The 13,858-nt window shown below is 45.2% G+C and overlaps 1 protein-coding gene across 1 annotated transcript in view; it reads left to right on the top strand.

The window, feature by feature from the left end:
- Nucleotides 1-13,379, top strand: part of CNTN2 (contactin 2) — a 56,893-nt gene extending 43,514 nt beyond the window's left edge. The window contains exons 14-23 of the mRNA XM_054028733.1: nucleotides 153-273; nucleotides 646-804; nucleotides 933-1,082; nucleotides 2,277-2,347; nucleotides 2,889-3,123; nucleotides 3,593-3,708; nucleotides 4,481-4,667; nucleotides 5,452-5,564; nucleotides 5,662-5,830; nucleotides 6,757-13,379. Of these exons, the coding sequence (XP_053884708.1) occupies nucleotides 153-273; nucleotides 646-804; nucleotides 933-1,082; nucleotides 2,277-2,347; nucleotides 2,889-3,123; nucleotides 3,593-3,708; nucleotides 4,481-4,667; nucleotides 5,452-5,564; nucleotides 5,662-5,830; nucleotides 6,757-6,866 (1,431 nt within the window). The 3' untranslated portion in view covers nucleotides 6,867-13,379. The remainder of the gene's footprint in view (nucleotides 1-152; nucleotides 274-645; nucleotides 805-932; nucleotides 1,083-2,276; nucleotides 2,348-2,888; nucleotides 3,124-3,592; nucleotides 3,709-4,480; nucleotides 4,668-5,451; nucleotides 5,565-5,661; nucleotides 5,831-6,756) is intronic.
- The last annotated feature ends 479 nt before the right edge of the window (nucleotides 13,380-13,858 follow it).

Genomic DNA, 13,858 nt, shown 5'->3' with positions numbered 1-13,858 from the left:
CTTCTAGGATGTGTCCAATTTGCCAATCCTTATGACCTTGCTGGGAGAGCCCTGGGTTTTAATGCCCGCGTCTCTTTCTCCATCTCATATGTTGTATAGTCCCCAAGCTTGCTCTGACATTTCTCCCATTGCCGTCTCTCTCCCTTGCATAGAAAGAGGCTATTGGGGACCTCGCCATCCTGAATACTCAGCTGAGGCACTCCGGGCGGTACACATGCACGGCCCAGACAGTTGTGGACAGCGCATCTGAGTCGGCCATGCTGGTTGTAAGAGGTAATTTTTCTAGCCATTCCTTCTCACATCCTGTATGCAGTGTATAATGAGCCCAAACAAACTGGATTCCCTGCCAGGGGCCAACATGCTCTCATCCCCGAAAACCTCCCACCAACAGCTATTTAAATTCCTCATGGTGTGCGACACACATTTAAACTGTGAGAAGGGAATTGGAATCCGGAGGAGGTTCCACGCCAGATCCCAAATGTTTTAAAGGAGGACAAATTTTGAGGCTACACTTTTACCCTTCAGGGTACAGTGGCCTGATTATGACTTACCATGTGGATGTTGCTTGAAGAGCAACAAGCCCAGCTGATCCATCCCCCCTCCCCTGGGGCTGTTAATGTGACTGTCCTTCTCTCACTGTGGTAGGACCTCCGGGGCCCCCTGGGGGCGTGGTGGTGGTGGACATCAGCGACACAGCCATCCAGCTGAGCTGGAGCCGTGGCTTCGATAACCACAGTCCTATTGCCAAATACACCATCCAAGCCCGCACCCTACTCTCCAGCAAATGGAAGCAAGTGCGCACCAGTAAGTGTTTTCATGGCAGCAGCCCGGCCTTTACCCACACAGATTGCTCTGGGATGGAATTTTTTTTTTTTTTGCTTTCTGACTGCCACTTGCTCTATTTGTTGTATTCTCATGTTATTGGGTTATAGATCCTGCAAATATAGAGGGCAACGCGGAGACGGCCCAGGTGGTGAACCTCATCCCCTGGATGGACTACGAATTCCGGGTCCTAGCCAGCAACATCCTTGGAGCTGGGGATCCTAGTGGGCCCTCCAGCAAAATCCGCACCAAAGAAGCTGGTAGGTGCATATAGGCTCAGGGTTAGAAGGCGACATCAGGGGTCATCTATCCCTACCCCTCTGCAATGGAACAGGATGGTTTTCATGCTCACTTAGGCATTGCCACAAGCTCATCATCTCACTGAGTATTCCTAGAGATGGCGATGACACAAAATATGCCTTCTTCCTTACCCCTTTACATGCCAAAGATAAAGGCACAACAGTGCTGGATGACTGCTTCACAAGTGTTATTTACCATATGTTAATCACTGACAATGAGCTGAGTCTTGTGCAATATGCAAAATAAAGACAGTCCCAGCCCCGAGTATTTGACACCCTGAGAACTTTATAGGATCCTAGTGGTAAGAAATGGAAAAGAGCTATTAGATCTAGTCCAATGATTCTCAGCCAGGGTTATGTGTACCCCTCGGGGTCCTCAGAGGTCTTCCGGCGGTACAGCCACTCATCTAGATAGTTGCCTAGTTTTACAAAAAGCACTAGCAAAGTCAGTACAAACTAAAACGTCACACAGACACTGACTTGTTTATAATATAGTGTTTCTCAATCAGGGGTGTGTGTCGGAATTTATTTTATAATTATATGGTAAAAATGACAAAGTCAGCAATTTTTCAGTACTAGTGGCTGTGTCACTTTTGTATTTTTATGTCTGATTTTGTAAGTTTTTCAGTGAGGTGAAACTTGGGGTATGCAAGACAAATCAGCCTCCTAAAAGGGGTACAGTCGTCTGGAAAGGTTGAGAACCACTGGCCAACCCATTGTGAGGACAGGGTGAAGTCCCCTGTGGACAACTAACTGTAGATTAAGTCAATACTACTCTGGGTCTTAGCCAAGAGCTGAGGAGCTTGAAGTGCAAGACTGGCACAAGAAATGCTCTGAATGTGTGTGGTGAACTGGCAGCTCACCCCTAACACAATCTCACCCACACTATGCTTTTTAGGGCTTGGTTTTCACAGGCTCTGAAAAAACTCACATCTCCAGCTGAATTTAGTAGGGACTGTCGGAGCTCAGCACCGCTGAAAATCACACCTAAAATATCTTCAGTATTAACGGTTAAAACCAGATGGGCCAGCGCAGGTTTGAGAGTTGATGGAAGTTGGTTGCTCCCAGGTTTTGAAGCATGGGTGCTTTTCTTTCCACTGTTGTTTTGTTTTTAAACTCACACATTCCTTCTCTTTTGGGGGGGGAATACAACAGCCCCTACTGTGGCACCATCTGGGCTCAGTGGAGGAGGAGGGGCCCCCGGTGAGCTCATCATCAACTGGACGGTAAGTTGGCAGTAGGCACAGGCCAACAAAGTGTGCAGAAAAAGGGAAAGGGAGACAGGTTTGGCTCTGAAAAGGGAGCACAGAGAAGCTACAAAGGGAGACTAAACAGAGAAGGGGGGTGAAAAGGAGACAAAAGCAAAGATGGAAGGAAAAGGGGGTATGCAGACTACCACTTCGATATGATCCTGATTCCACTGCAGACTCTAGAGGGAGCAAATACGGGCCCCTCTATAAAAATATTATTATTATGCTAGTATATAAGGGATGTGGGCTATTTTCTTGTGACTATCACAAGCCTCCAGGAGCAGAGGCCATAAGAAAACACAAAATATCACAAGACTTGTGGTAACACTGCAAGAGTTAGCAACACTGCAGTGGCATTGATGCTGTACTACAAAGCCATTTCAGTGGGATTTGCACACACAGTCCCAAGAGCAGAATTCTGTCTACTGTAGTGTATAGTTCATGCAATAGATTTGATCTATGGGTATAAAACAAGCCCCAGGCCAACTCGTCCTTTCATTCTTGCTCCATATCGTAGCCCATGCTGCGGGAGTACCAGAACGGGGATGGCTTTGGATACATCCTGTCATTCCGCAAACAAGGCACCCAGGCGTGGAAGACCGCACAGGTGCCCCACCCAGAATCCCTGCACTACGTTTACCGCAACGAGAGCATCGGGCCCTACACCCCATTTGAAGTGAAAATCAAAGCATACAACAGGAAGGGGGAGGGACCGGAGAGCTTGACTGCCATCGTGTACTCTGCAGAGGAAGGTAAGGAGGGACTGTGGTGACTCAGTCTGATGTGTCTGGAATAGCTTCTCTCGGAAGAAGCAGTAGCAGTCTAATAGGTATCACTGCTAGGAATTGTTTCCTGTTACTAGAAGGTCAGTTGATGGTGGTTTGAGGATCAGGCTAGAATTGCTCACATAGTGCCTTGTAATACAAACACACGTTCTCATAAGTGCACCTACAAACATACACCCACTGCAGAAGAAGAGACATTCAGCTCCCAAGAGCTCCTGTCACACACCACCCCAAGCCAGGCTTCCCTCCTGGTTACACAAAACCCACATTCACAGCTTCAGTTTATGTTGCCTCCAGTGAGCAGTGCCTGCTATAGCCACCCCATAGCCATAGAGCTGGCCTCTGGCAGTGAAACCACTCCTTCCAGGGCAGTGACTCTGTCACCTGCTGTCATGAAAGACTTCTATTGCTGGATTTTTCTTCCGTCCTTTGCCAGAACCAAAAGTGGCTCCCTCCAGGGTTACAGCCAAGGCCGTTTTGTCCTCGGAAATGGACGTGTCGTGGGAGCCGGTTGAGCAGGGAGACACAAATGGAGTCCTTCTGGGCTACGAGGTAAGAAAATGGAAGGGCTAGAACAAGGACTGAGACTCAGGCTGGAGCATAACTAATTTGCCTCATTGTATCTCCCTAGGCTACAGGAAGTGAAAGCAAATAACATGGTCGTAGGGCCTCCATTTTCAAGGGCAGGGGGGATTCCAGCATCCACTCTGCTGTAGGCAATGCTGATTCTATGCAGCCACTAATAGTGCCACTAGAGAAACTGTCATGATAGGGTTTCCCATTCCTGCCACCTGCCATTCCACAGCCAGTGGGTTTGATTCTAGTCACAGGCCGAGCAAGATGCACAGGGCCAAATACAGAGGGCAGCTATGACTCCAGTAGGAGCTGGCGCAAATAAAAATCTGAGTAGGGGCCCCAGGGCTTGGTTAATAATCCCCTGTATGAAAAGGACAGTCAACCTACAACCTGAGTTTCCGAGGGCTTTTCTAGAAAATGCATCAATCATGGTACAATTTTAAAAACATACAGGGAATTGGAGGGGAGTCAGGAGGGCCCGCAGTCTGCATCATGTGGAAACCAACAGCATGGCATTGCTGTACAGAGAGTCATTCACCTTAGTACTCTAACCCCACTTACCCCCACCCAGAGACCAGCTCATCTGTGCCCTGATATGCCTGAGCTCCTCCGCCCCAGAGAGGGGGACTCCTGAGGCAACTGCTCCAGCACCCAGGTCTCCTGCGTTGGGTGGAGTGGGTCTGGTAGCCACATGTGCAAACAGCTCAAAGGCTTAGGTGCTAAGACCTCGGTGTACTCATCTGTTTAGATCCGGTACTGGAAGGATGGCGATAAAGAGGCAGCAGCAGACAGAGTGAGGACAGCAGGTCTTGTCACCTCAGCTCACGTGACAGGCCTGAACCCCAACACAAAGTACCACGTGACAGTCAGAGCTTACAACCGGGCTGGAACGGGGCCAGCCAGTCCCTCTACCAACATCACAACAACAAAGCCACGTGAGTGAGCGCCAAGCACAACAGCTATATTCTGTCCCTGTTGGATCAGGGTTGATTCTAAGGTTTGATAGTTTAGAATCTGCTCAGACAAAAATGTACCAATCTGAGCTTTCCACTGGTATAGAGCATTTGGTTTTGGTTCAGAAAGATTTTGAGATGTTGGTCCTCAAATCATATCATTCGAATAACCGTTGCTATTGATTTTCTCTCTATTTGAATTCTAGCATGAATTTAGCAGTTATCTGGAGAGCTACTGCTGAAGCTAGGCACCAGTGCTTTATACCTTAGGACAGCCCGGGAATCCCTAACTTCTAGAATTAATTATTACTCACCTACTCTGCTAGCTTTTGAGACATCAGCCACTAATACGTTGCCAATGAAATAAAACGAAACAGCTAATGATAATCAGACTGAGATGAACGTAAGGTGTGAAAGCTCACAACACACAAGGTCTAGAAACAGTTTGACAAATGAGCAAGAATGCTTTCAGGCTGAGAACTGTTCCCAGCTGTGTGCTGGGAGTCAATCAGAAAGAAACATTTCAAATCCAGCAAAGGGAAAACATGATTTGTTGCCAGTTATATCGGGTTGTTTTTTATTCAGATGACTCTAGCTGAAATGCTCTCCTGTTATTCCTAGCCATGTTGGTGCTACCTACCCTCCAGGTTGGCCAGTGGGTCTCAGAAGGTGACCTGATAGCCCTTGGTCTCGGGTAGAGCAGCCTCCTTTTGCTTTCTTCTGTTTCTCATCCTCACTGAACTCTCAATCATCTTTTATCTCCTAGCCCCAAGGAGGCCACCTGGTAACATCTCCTGGACATTTTCTGGCTCCAGTGTCAGCGTCAAGTGGGACCCTGTGGTTGCAAAGGCGAACGAGTCCACTGTCACAGGGTACAAGGTACAGGCAGCACATAGCAAGTTCTCCTCTTTCATACTGTGCTGAAGAAAACAAGGAAAGACCCCATGACACTAAACTCAAACGTATCTCCCAACAGATGCTCTACCGGCAGGATTCGCACTCCACTCCCACGCTGTACCTGGCCAGCAAGAACCGGATTGAGATCCCAGTGCCTGAAGACTCCACTCATGCTCTGGTGCAGATTAGGGCAACAGGGCCAGGAGGAGACGGAGTCCCAGCAGAGGTTCACATCCTCAGAAATGGCGGTGCGTCTGCTCTGCTCTTCTCTTTCTCCCTTCCTTGCCTTATTCCCTTGCACATGTCCCACAAGTGGATACTCATTTACCTTAGTCATTCACCAAATGGCCATTATGCCATAACATTTTACTGACCCTTGGAAACAATGGTGAATCCGAGGTGGTATGTTCATTTAAAGGAGCTAATCCTGTATCATTCCTTTCGCCGCCCTATTTTGCACCAGGTCTCAGTCTGTGTCTTTGTCCCAACTCTGGCCCATAGAGCAGAATGAACACTGGTTCCAGATCCCACTTCTTCCATCGAGCACATGGGGTGGGAAAGCGGGGGCAGCTCTAGCCCTGGTCTGTAACCTGACCTATTTTTACACATGCGCTTTAGTTAAGGGTACTTTCTGCAAGTACCCTTTTCCAGCGCTCAGGTGTGGCTGGTGGGTTATCCTAGTTAACCCTCTCCCGCCTCTCTGTTTGAATTCTTCACATACAGGTAGACCATTATCATGCCCTCCCTTTAGTCTACTCTGAAGCTGGTGTTAATCATTGTGGGCCAAACTCCTTGAAGTCTGTACTCAATTTATATTCATTTACAGTGAAAACCTGACTCCTCTGATATCAATGGCAAAGCTCCCATGGATTTCAATGGGGCAAAGATTTCACCCTTAGCTCCGACAAGCTGCAGGCGAGTTTCCCATTAAGTTCAATGTTTTGCCTGAGTCCTTCAGGATTTAGCCCATAGTAAATATTCTTCTATTCTCTTTGTAAACACAATTATTCCCTGAAGATGCATCAACAATAAATAAAGCAGCAGCATCCAGCATTCCAAGGAGTAACATTTCACCAAATCCTCACTGGTTCCTTGGGGAAAAAAGAAAACAGGTGGTACCAGTACAACAAGGGAATCATTCATCATGGTTGTTTCTTATTTTTCTCTCTTTCAGGCACAAGTATGATGGTGGAAAATTCTGCAGCCAATCCAGCACCACATACTGTCATTATTATGACTAACTCTCTAGTGATGTTGGCTCTGATTGGCTACTTGGAGCTCTGATGCTGGCCAATCCAATTGAGGATCATTGGACACAATTCCTCCTAAGCCTGCGTGGAACTATTCGACATTTGGCCATTGCAACTACAAGTTTGAGCCACAACAGCGCTACAAAAAAGGGGTTTGTCAAAATCAACGTAAAAGGGGGGGAAAAAAACAAAAGAAACACCCATTTTTTTAGAAAATAGAACACTTCATACAAGACATGGGTCTTTAACCAATCAAAGATTTTTTTTAAAAGAAAAAACAAAACACAAAAAGAGGAAGAATTCTGTGTGAATTCTGGGAGCCAGCTGTCTTATGTACTTTATCCAGTAGGTTTATTGCCTTACGAAGCCATGTACGAAAATAACCAGACTGCTAAACTAGACTTTTTTTTTAAATATGTACATTAGCTTTTGAGGGGAAGGATTTCAACGTTATCAGCATGCTCCATATCAACCCCACAGCCACCTCTGAACCGACAGCTCTGGTGTTCAAAGATAAGGGAGAATATTATTGGAGGAGCTTTTCCCAGATGCCGAGCCAAAATCAGCTATTTTGCAGCAACCAGCTCAAGGAGAAAAAGCCTCAAGAGAAAGGAATCTCTGTGCCCTGCCCTCTCCTGAAGGAGAGGGAGGAGCTCAGTACTTAGGTGGTAAAAAAAGAAAGAGATAATCGATCATAGGTGAAATGGAAATTGTTTTAATTGCCTCTTACTGGCAATGCTGGGGCTGACTTGCAATCCTGTCCAACGGGTCACCCTGGCTGTTATGATAAGAGGTGCAACCTTCAGTATTACCCACATCCTGCGATTGTTTGTTTGTTGTTTTCCCTTTGGGTGTTTTATTGTTATTTTTTTCCGCAATACTTTTCTCGAATCTCAAATTTGGGGTGATAGATCCAGCCTATTAAAGCGACTTCAGAGGAATTCATCTTCAGTTCACAGAGTGGGGTCTTAAAGGGGGAAGGGGGCCATGATTCCCATCTAGCTAAAGTATTAGCCATGCCCCACAGTTGTGAGATCAAGGTCTAACCAGTGCAAGAGTCTGGCTTTTCACGTGCAGGATGCACACAGCCAGCTAACAGAGGGATGCTCATGTGACGGGATGCTCAGCTGTTTCAGCGACCAGTCTGGCTGAGAAAAGTTTGTAAGGCCAGAAGTTTGATGGTGAAAAGACTGCATGTTAAGAGTAATCAACCACCTGTTTCGCTGCTCTCTCTGGTGTTTCCCAGGCTGTCTTCAGGGGTACTTGCCCATATGTTCTTTCTTCATAACTGACGGTATTGCTTACCTGACCAACCTTATTCCATAATTACCTAACCAGGAGATTACATTTGCCACACCGTGCAATGGGAAGGAGGAGGACTGAAATACAGTTTCTGTGCTAGGCACCCAGTTCCTTGTCCTCTCCAGTTTTGCTGAGAATGAACCAATGAGGCTAGTTGAGGAATCTTGTTATGCCCCTCTGCCATGCACACATGCCCTCCTGCAATAACTGTACGGAACTGATCCATGATGGGCCTGCAGATTTCAGTGCTGGGATCTCTCCGGGGGGAGTAACAGCACCATATCAGCATTAGCAGCAATTCCTTCCTCTTGCCTGCTAAATTCTTCACAAAACTTACTAGACAAAATTCTGTTAAAACTTTACAAGAACGTAAGGGGTTTCGGAATAGCTACTACCAACAGTATAAGGGTATTCGAATCCCAACTACATGCTGTAAAGGGACTCTGGCATCCCAGCTACCAGCATCATTGAGCCTACTGCGTCTCAGAAGGCTACGTATCTTCATAAAATGCCTCTGAGAGGCACTAGCACTGCAAGGATCCCATGAGACTAGAAAGTCATTATCTATGGTGAGCAAATAGTACACTTGATTTATAAGATGGCAGAGTATACCACGTACTATCCTCTCAATGCATAAAGGTTTATGCAGGTCAATACCTCAAGTATTCAGATCAGAAGACACATCTGGTTTAAGGGCAGATGTTCAAAGGCACAATGAGAATTAGAAGCCCAACAGACCTTGGTGCCTTTGAACATCTCCCCCTTAAAATCTAAGCCTGACCCTGCCACTATTGGTGTATCCAGATCTGCCACTGAAGTTAAGGGGAGTTTTTAGTGTGGATTTGAAGTGAAGTAAACTTCCACAAATATATGGGCCAGAGCCTGAGCTTGTGTAAACTGGCATAGCTCCATGGACTCCAAAGGTCATCTTCTAATTTTCAGTAGCTGAGGCCCAATCCAGCCCATTGGATCTGTACCCACAGCTCTTGTTCAGACAAAGGAATTTTGTCCATGAGTAAGGACTGAAGGGTTTGGCTCCTGTCTTTAAGGGCAGCATATTTTGTACAGACTGGGGAAGTGAAATGAATATCCAGCATCTAGGCCCCAATTCTGAGTATCCACACTTCCCTTGGACTCTCAGGATCAAACCACTGCTAAAGAACATTTCACAGAATGATTGTGAAAATTTAGGGGAAGGCTTTAAGACTCCAGGTTATTTCCTTCTGGATTTGTAGCAAAAATGATTTTCTCCTGAAGATTGCTAGCTGGATCTCCCCTCCCCATCCTCCCACCCCATCCTAGCTGGTTCATAAACTATGCAGATAGGGTCCAGAGACTAGGGTCTACATTCTGTCTGGCCTTCACAGGATTGTGCAGTGAGGATGGAAGGGGGCTGGTAAGGAGAGGAGGGACCAAATAACCCCTGCCCTTCCTTACACAGTCTGTGTAAGGTTTGGCCAGAATTGCAACCCTTGAGCTAGAGGGAACACAAGAGCTGCTACTGCTATCGTTCCTCCAGGGCCCAGATGTGCTATTCTCCCAAAAGGGGGCAAGAAGGGATGGAAAGTAGTACAGCTGGCAGGCCAACTGGGGAGTATGCTGCAGCCCTTAAATTGATCTACAAAGCGCAATTAGGGGGCTCCAGGAGATATTCTGTTTCCAGTGCTCCCCATGGGGTGATGTGGGCTGTGGCTAAACACCACAGTCACCCTCAGTGTCATAAAGGGGGCGGGGATGGCTTGCACTAACTAATCATTTTTAAAGCTATTGTGTGTCCTGGGTCTTATTGTGCATTTAAAAACACAGTGGAGACAAAGGCATTTAGAATTACCATGAGGTAAACATGAGAGGTCAGCCCCTGAAAGGGGTACAGGACTATTCACCATACGGTAAAACTAAAGTGTTTTTACATTGGAATAGCTCATGCCTGCCAGTTATCCCATGGTAATAAATTTACCTTTTCTAGCAGTGAAAACAAGGCCATAGCCTCACCAGGATCCCTGCTCATCGCTGCCTCTGTTTAATTATGCAGCTTGAATTTCTGCACCATAATCTATTTAGCAATGAATTACCTTCTGGTTCCCCCTAGTGGATTGTTACAGTGTTTATGAATGACAGCTGTTGTCTAAATATAAATTATTATATCTATATTTTTGTACATTTTATGTTTAAAAATCTGAACCTATTTTATTGACGTGTTTCTTTTGCTTTTGTTTTGCAAATTATTTTGTGTTAATAATGCCTCACTTTTGTTATCTTGTATCACAGTTTTGCTGGGGCTTCATCCTTTGTCCCAGTGGAGCTGGGGCAAAGGGAAATTTAGGAATAAAACCTTGCTTGAAAGCTTAGCTATTTGGAGCTGGATCAGTCCTGATGCTCGATCAACCACCTGGCCAGGTGGAAATACCACAGAATTATTTATAGCCACGGTAACAACAGCAATACTTAACTCAAACATGGCATTGTGTAGCTTCAAAGCACTGCACAAATGTGAACTAACAATCCTTGCACCAGTGCTGCTGGAGTACATAAATATTAATCCTACTTTACAGATGGACACTGGGGCAGAGGGGTTAAATGACCAGCCAAGAGAGTCAATGGTGAGCTGAGATTAGAATTCAAGAGTTCTAGGTTCCCATGTCTCAAGAGGCCGATGCTGAAGGTTCTCAGCACCTTGCAGGATTGGCCTGTGAGTTATTTCCATTGCATTTAAACTGGCTGTTGTACCTCCAGGGAAGAGGAAAGTGGCCTATTTTCCAAGGGCACCAAGAGGGCTGAGATGTCTGCATCCCCCTGGCTAGTTTAGAGTAGCTAAACTAAAGCATGTGACAGTAGGTATCTGTATAGAATGTGAATGTGTTTTCATTGACTACATTTTAGGCTGAGGGGTGAACAGCGTTAAGCTTGTTACTCCAAGAGAGTTAAACTGAGGTTCAGCATCTTTGTCCGGTTCTAATGGAGACTTATTTAAATGGCACTTGTATCTAGTCATGGTCCCAAACAAGTGCTTGCAAACCCCACTGTCTGTACCTGCAGCTGTGCCAATTTTAGTGAATTTTATGGCCTTAGGAAAATAAGGGACTTGATACTCCTGGTCAGAGACAAAGTATCTGAGTGTGACAGGGTCTAGAGAATGAAAATTTATAGCTTGGAGATACCAATGGATTTTAAACAGTAGCAACTCCTAGCATTTTCCGTGGGGGTTAATGCATTTTTCCATACATTTTTGTTAAACTGTATCAGGCACATTTTATGCAACACGTGACAAATTATTTGAACTGGATTTCAAATGTTACAGACTTACCAGTTTTCGTGAATGTGGCTCTAGATTCTAAATAGAGGGAATACATTCTAATATCTAAAATACAGTGCGTAAAATTTACAAATGCAGCTAAGTCCCCCTGAAAATCAATTGTCCTCAGTTTTAATTCATTAAGGTCCGCACAGTGCTTTGAAAATGTAAAGCGCTATATTAATTATTAAGTATTATTCTTCAGCATGATTTTTAAACAATTTTGTAATATCTTAAGTATATGTAAGACTGTATTGTACACACAAATAGAAATTTGTGATCCAGTGTCCAGAGCAGAGGACTTGGAACAAGGAACTCCCAAGGTCTAATCCTTGTTCCAACACTGCATCCATTTGTAGCGCTGAGCAAGTCACTTCACCTCTCTGTGCGTCAGTTGTGGGAGAATTTAAAAACTTACCTACAGCACAGGTGATTCATTAGTGTACATTTGCAAAGTATTTTGCAGATTGAAAACACAATACATTATGACTGCTACATCTTATCTATGGATTTTTAAATCAATGAGTATTTTCTCCCCCGCAGTTTCTTTCCGTTGGTTTGTGGGGTTTTGTTCCCTCTTGATCTCAAGAAGGGAAGCGGCAGAGAGGGAGAGGAAGCAGATGGTTTAAAGAGTGACAGAGCAGCAAGATGTCCCTGAAATATTGTGGATGAAGATAGAAGCAGGGGGGGGGGGGAGAAAAATGGCCTTTTTGCATTCAGCTAGGGCAAGGGCCAACTTCCGGCTCAGAGAGTTAGCTAGCACATAGTAGAAGCCTACTGTGGATAACGCCGTTCTAGTTTTAGTAAACCTGTTGCCATGTGTTAAAACTACAACGAGTTTTAACCACATATTAGTTATTAGCAGTTAGCTAACACCTGGTGGTAAACCCACACCATTTTTTCCTAGTGAAGACAAGGCCAAAGCAGCACCGGTGGATATTCAAACAGGGTCTAACTATGTGAAACTGCGCAACAGGCTCAGCCAGAGCCCTTAAAAGGGAGGAAAGGAACAAAGGAGAGTGTGTGAAATTGGACAGGGCTGCCTCAGGCTGTCAGGGGTGGGGTTCAAGGAAGAGATGTTCAAAGCCAGGAGAGAAAAACAACTTGGCTTCAAAGTAGTTTAAATGAATGTGTTGACTTTACACCCTGGCATTAAGCTGCAAACCAATTTCCTGCCTCATTAGGAATCCCTTGCATTTAATTGGCATGGATGTGTGATTTAGGGATTAATGCACGGGATGAGGCGTCAGGATTCCTGGGTTCTGTTACAGCACTGCCACCAGCTCTATGAGAAAAGTCACTTTGTTGAGTCTGTTTTACTCATCTACAGTAATACCTACCTCACAGGGGAGTTGTGAGCTTCAGTAACAGGTGTGAAGTTCTCGGATATCCTCAAGTGACACAGGTTACACAGCAGCGACTTGGTGATATTTTAAATTAGGTAACATGATATAATCTTCCAACTGATACTATACGATTTTCAACACCAAGCGTTAGGCTCCCAATTATGTCCTCTGGCCAAAATTCTGCACACCAGTACATGAGTGTAAATCTGGAGTACTTCAGTGGAACTACTTCAGATTTACAGCAATGTAACAGAGAAGAACGGGTCCCTCTGTGCTTTTGTGTTGGATGGGAGACGGTTTTGTACTTTGGCCAGGGAATCGTTCGGATGGTACTCGAATCACACTCCACTAATTATTTTAAGATCCCATCTGCACATAACTTGCAAGGCTCCCCCTGCCTGTATTAACCCTCTGCTGTGAATATTTTAATCCGACTTCACTATACAGGAACAGGGGCACTTTTCTTCTCCATTTTGTTGTACACTATTTTTTTAAGAAAAATGAAAAGGTAACATTGTAAACCTACTGTATTTACTGTAATTAAAGTTATTTATTGGCTACAGTAGCACGCAGTTCGTAAATAAAGATCTTCAGAGGCTTTAGACACCTGCTTGAGTCCGAAGGATTTATATGCAGTTTTAAACGCAGCTAAGGATTACAGAAAGGCTTGTTTAGAGACCTGAGAATGGGATCGGAAAGCTTGCAGGGAAAGCTGGATCTGTTGTGTGGCTAAGTTAAAGAGCATCTGAAAGTACTAAGCTCACACAAAACGAAAGAATGACTGCCACTTGGCAAACAACTTTGTGAAAGATAGCGTTGGCTTTTTCCACCAAAAAACAGTCCAGTAATGAGACTGTGCTGATGTTCTGGCCAAGCTCCATCTCAGGTAATTGTCTACCCCGGGATGTAGGGACACTTCCTCTAATTCTTCTCCAAGATTGGTGGCAGAGACTTGCACCGGCATTTTAGAGGTAGATGCAGCAAGATCCACAATAAATACCGAGGGCCAAATTCAGCCTGAACATAAATACGGACTTCTGTAGCAGTTACTTACATGGAGTCTGAATTTGGTCAAGGGTCTGTCAA

The sequence above is a fragment of the Malaclemys terrapin genome, chromosome 4 (assembly GCF_027887155.1).
Source record: "Malaclemys terrapin pileata isolate rMalTer1 chromosome 4, rMalTer1.hap1, whole genome shotgun sequence".
In the NCBI taxonomy this organism is placed as follows: Eukaryota; Metazoa; Chordata; order Testudines; family Emydidae; genus Malaclemys; species Malaclemys terrapin.
This window is presented reverse-complemented; position numbering and strand designations above follow the sequence as displayed.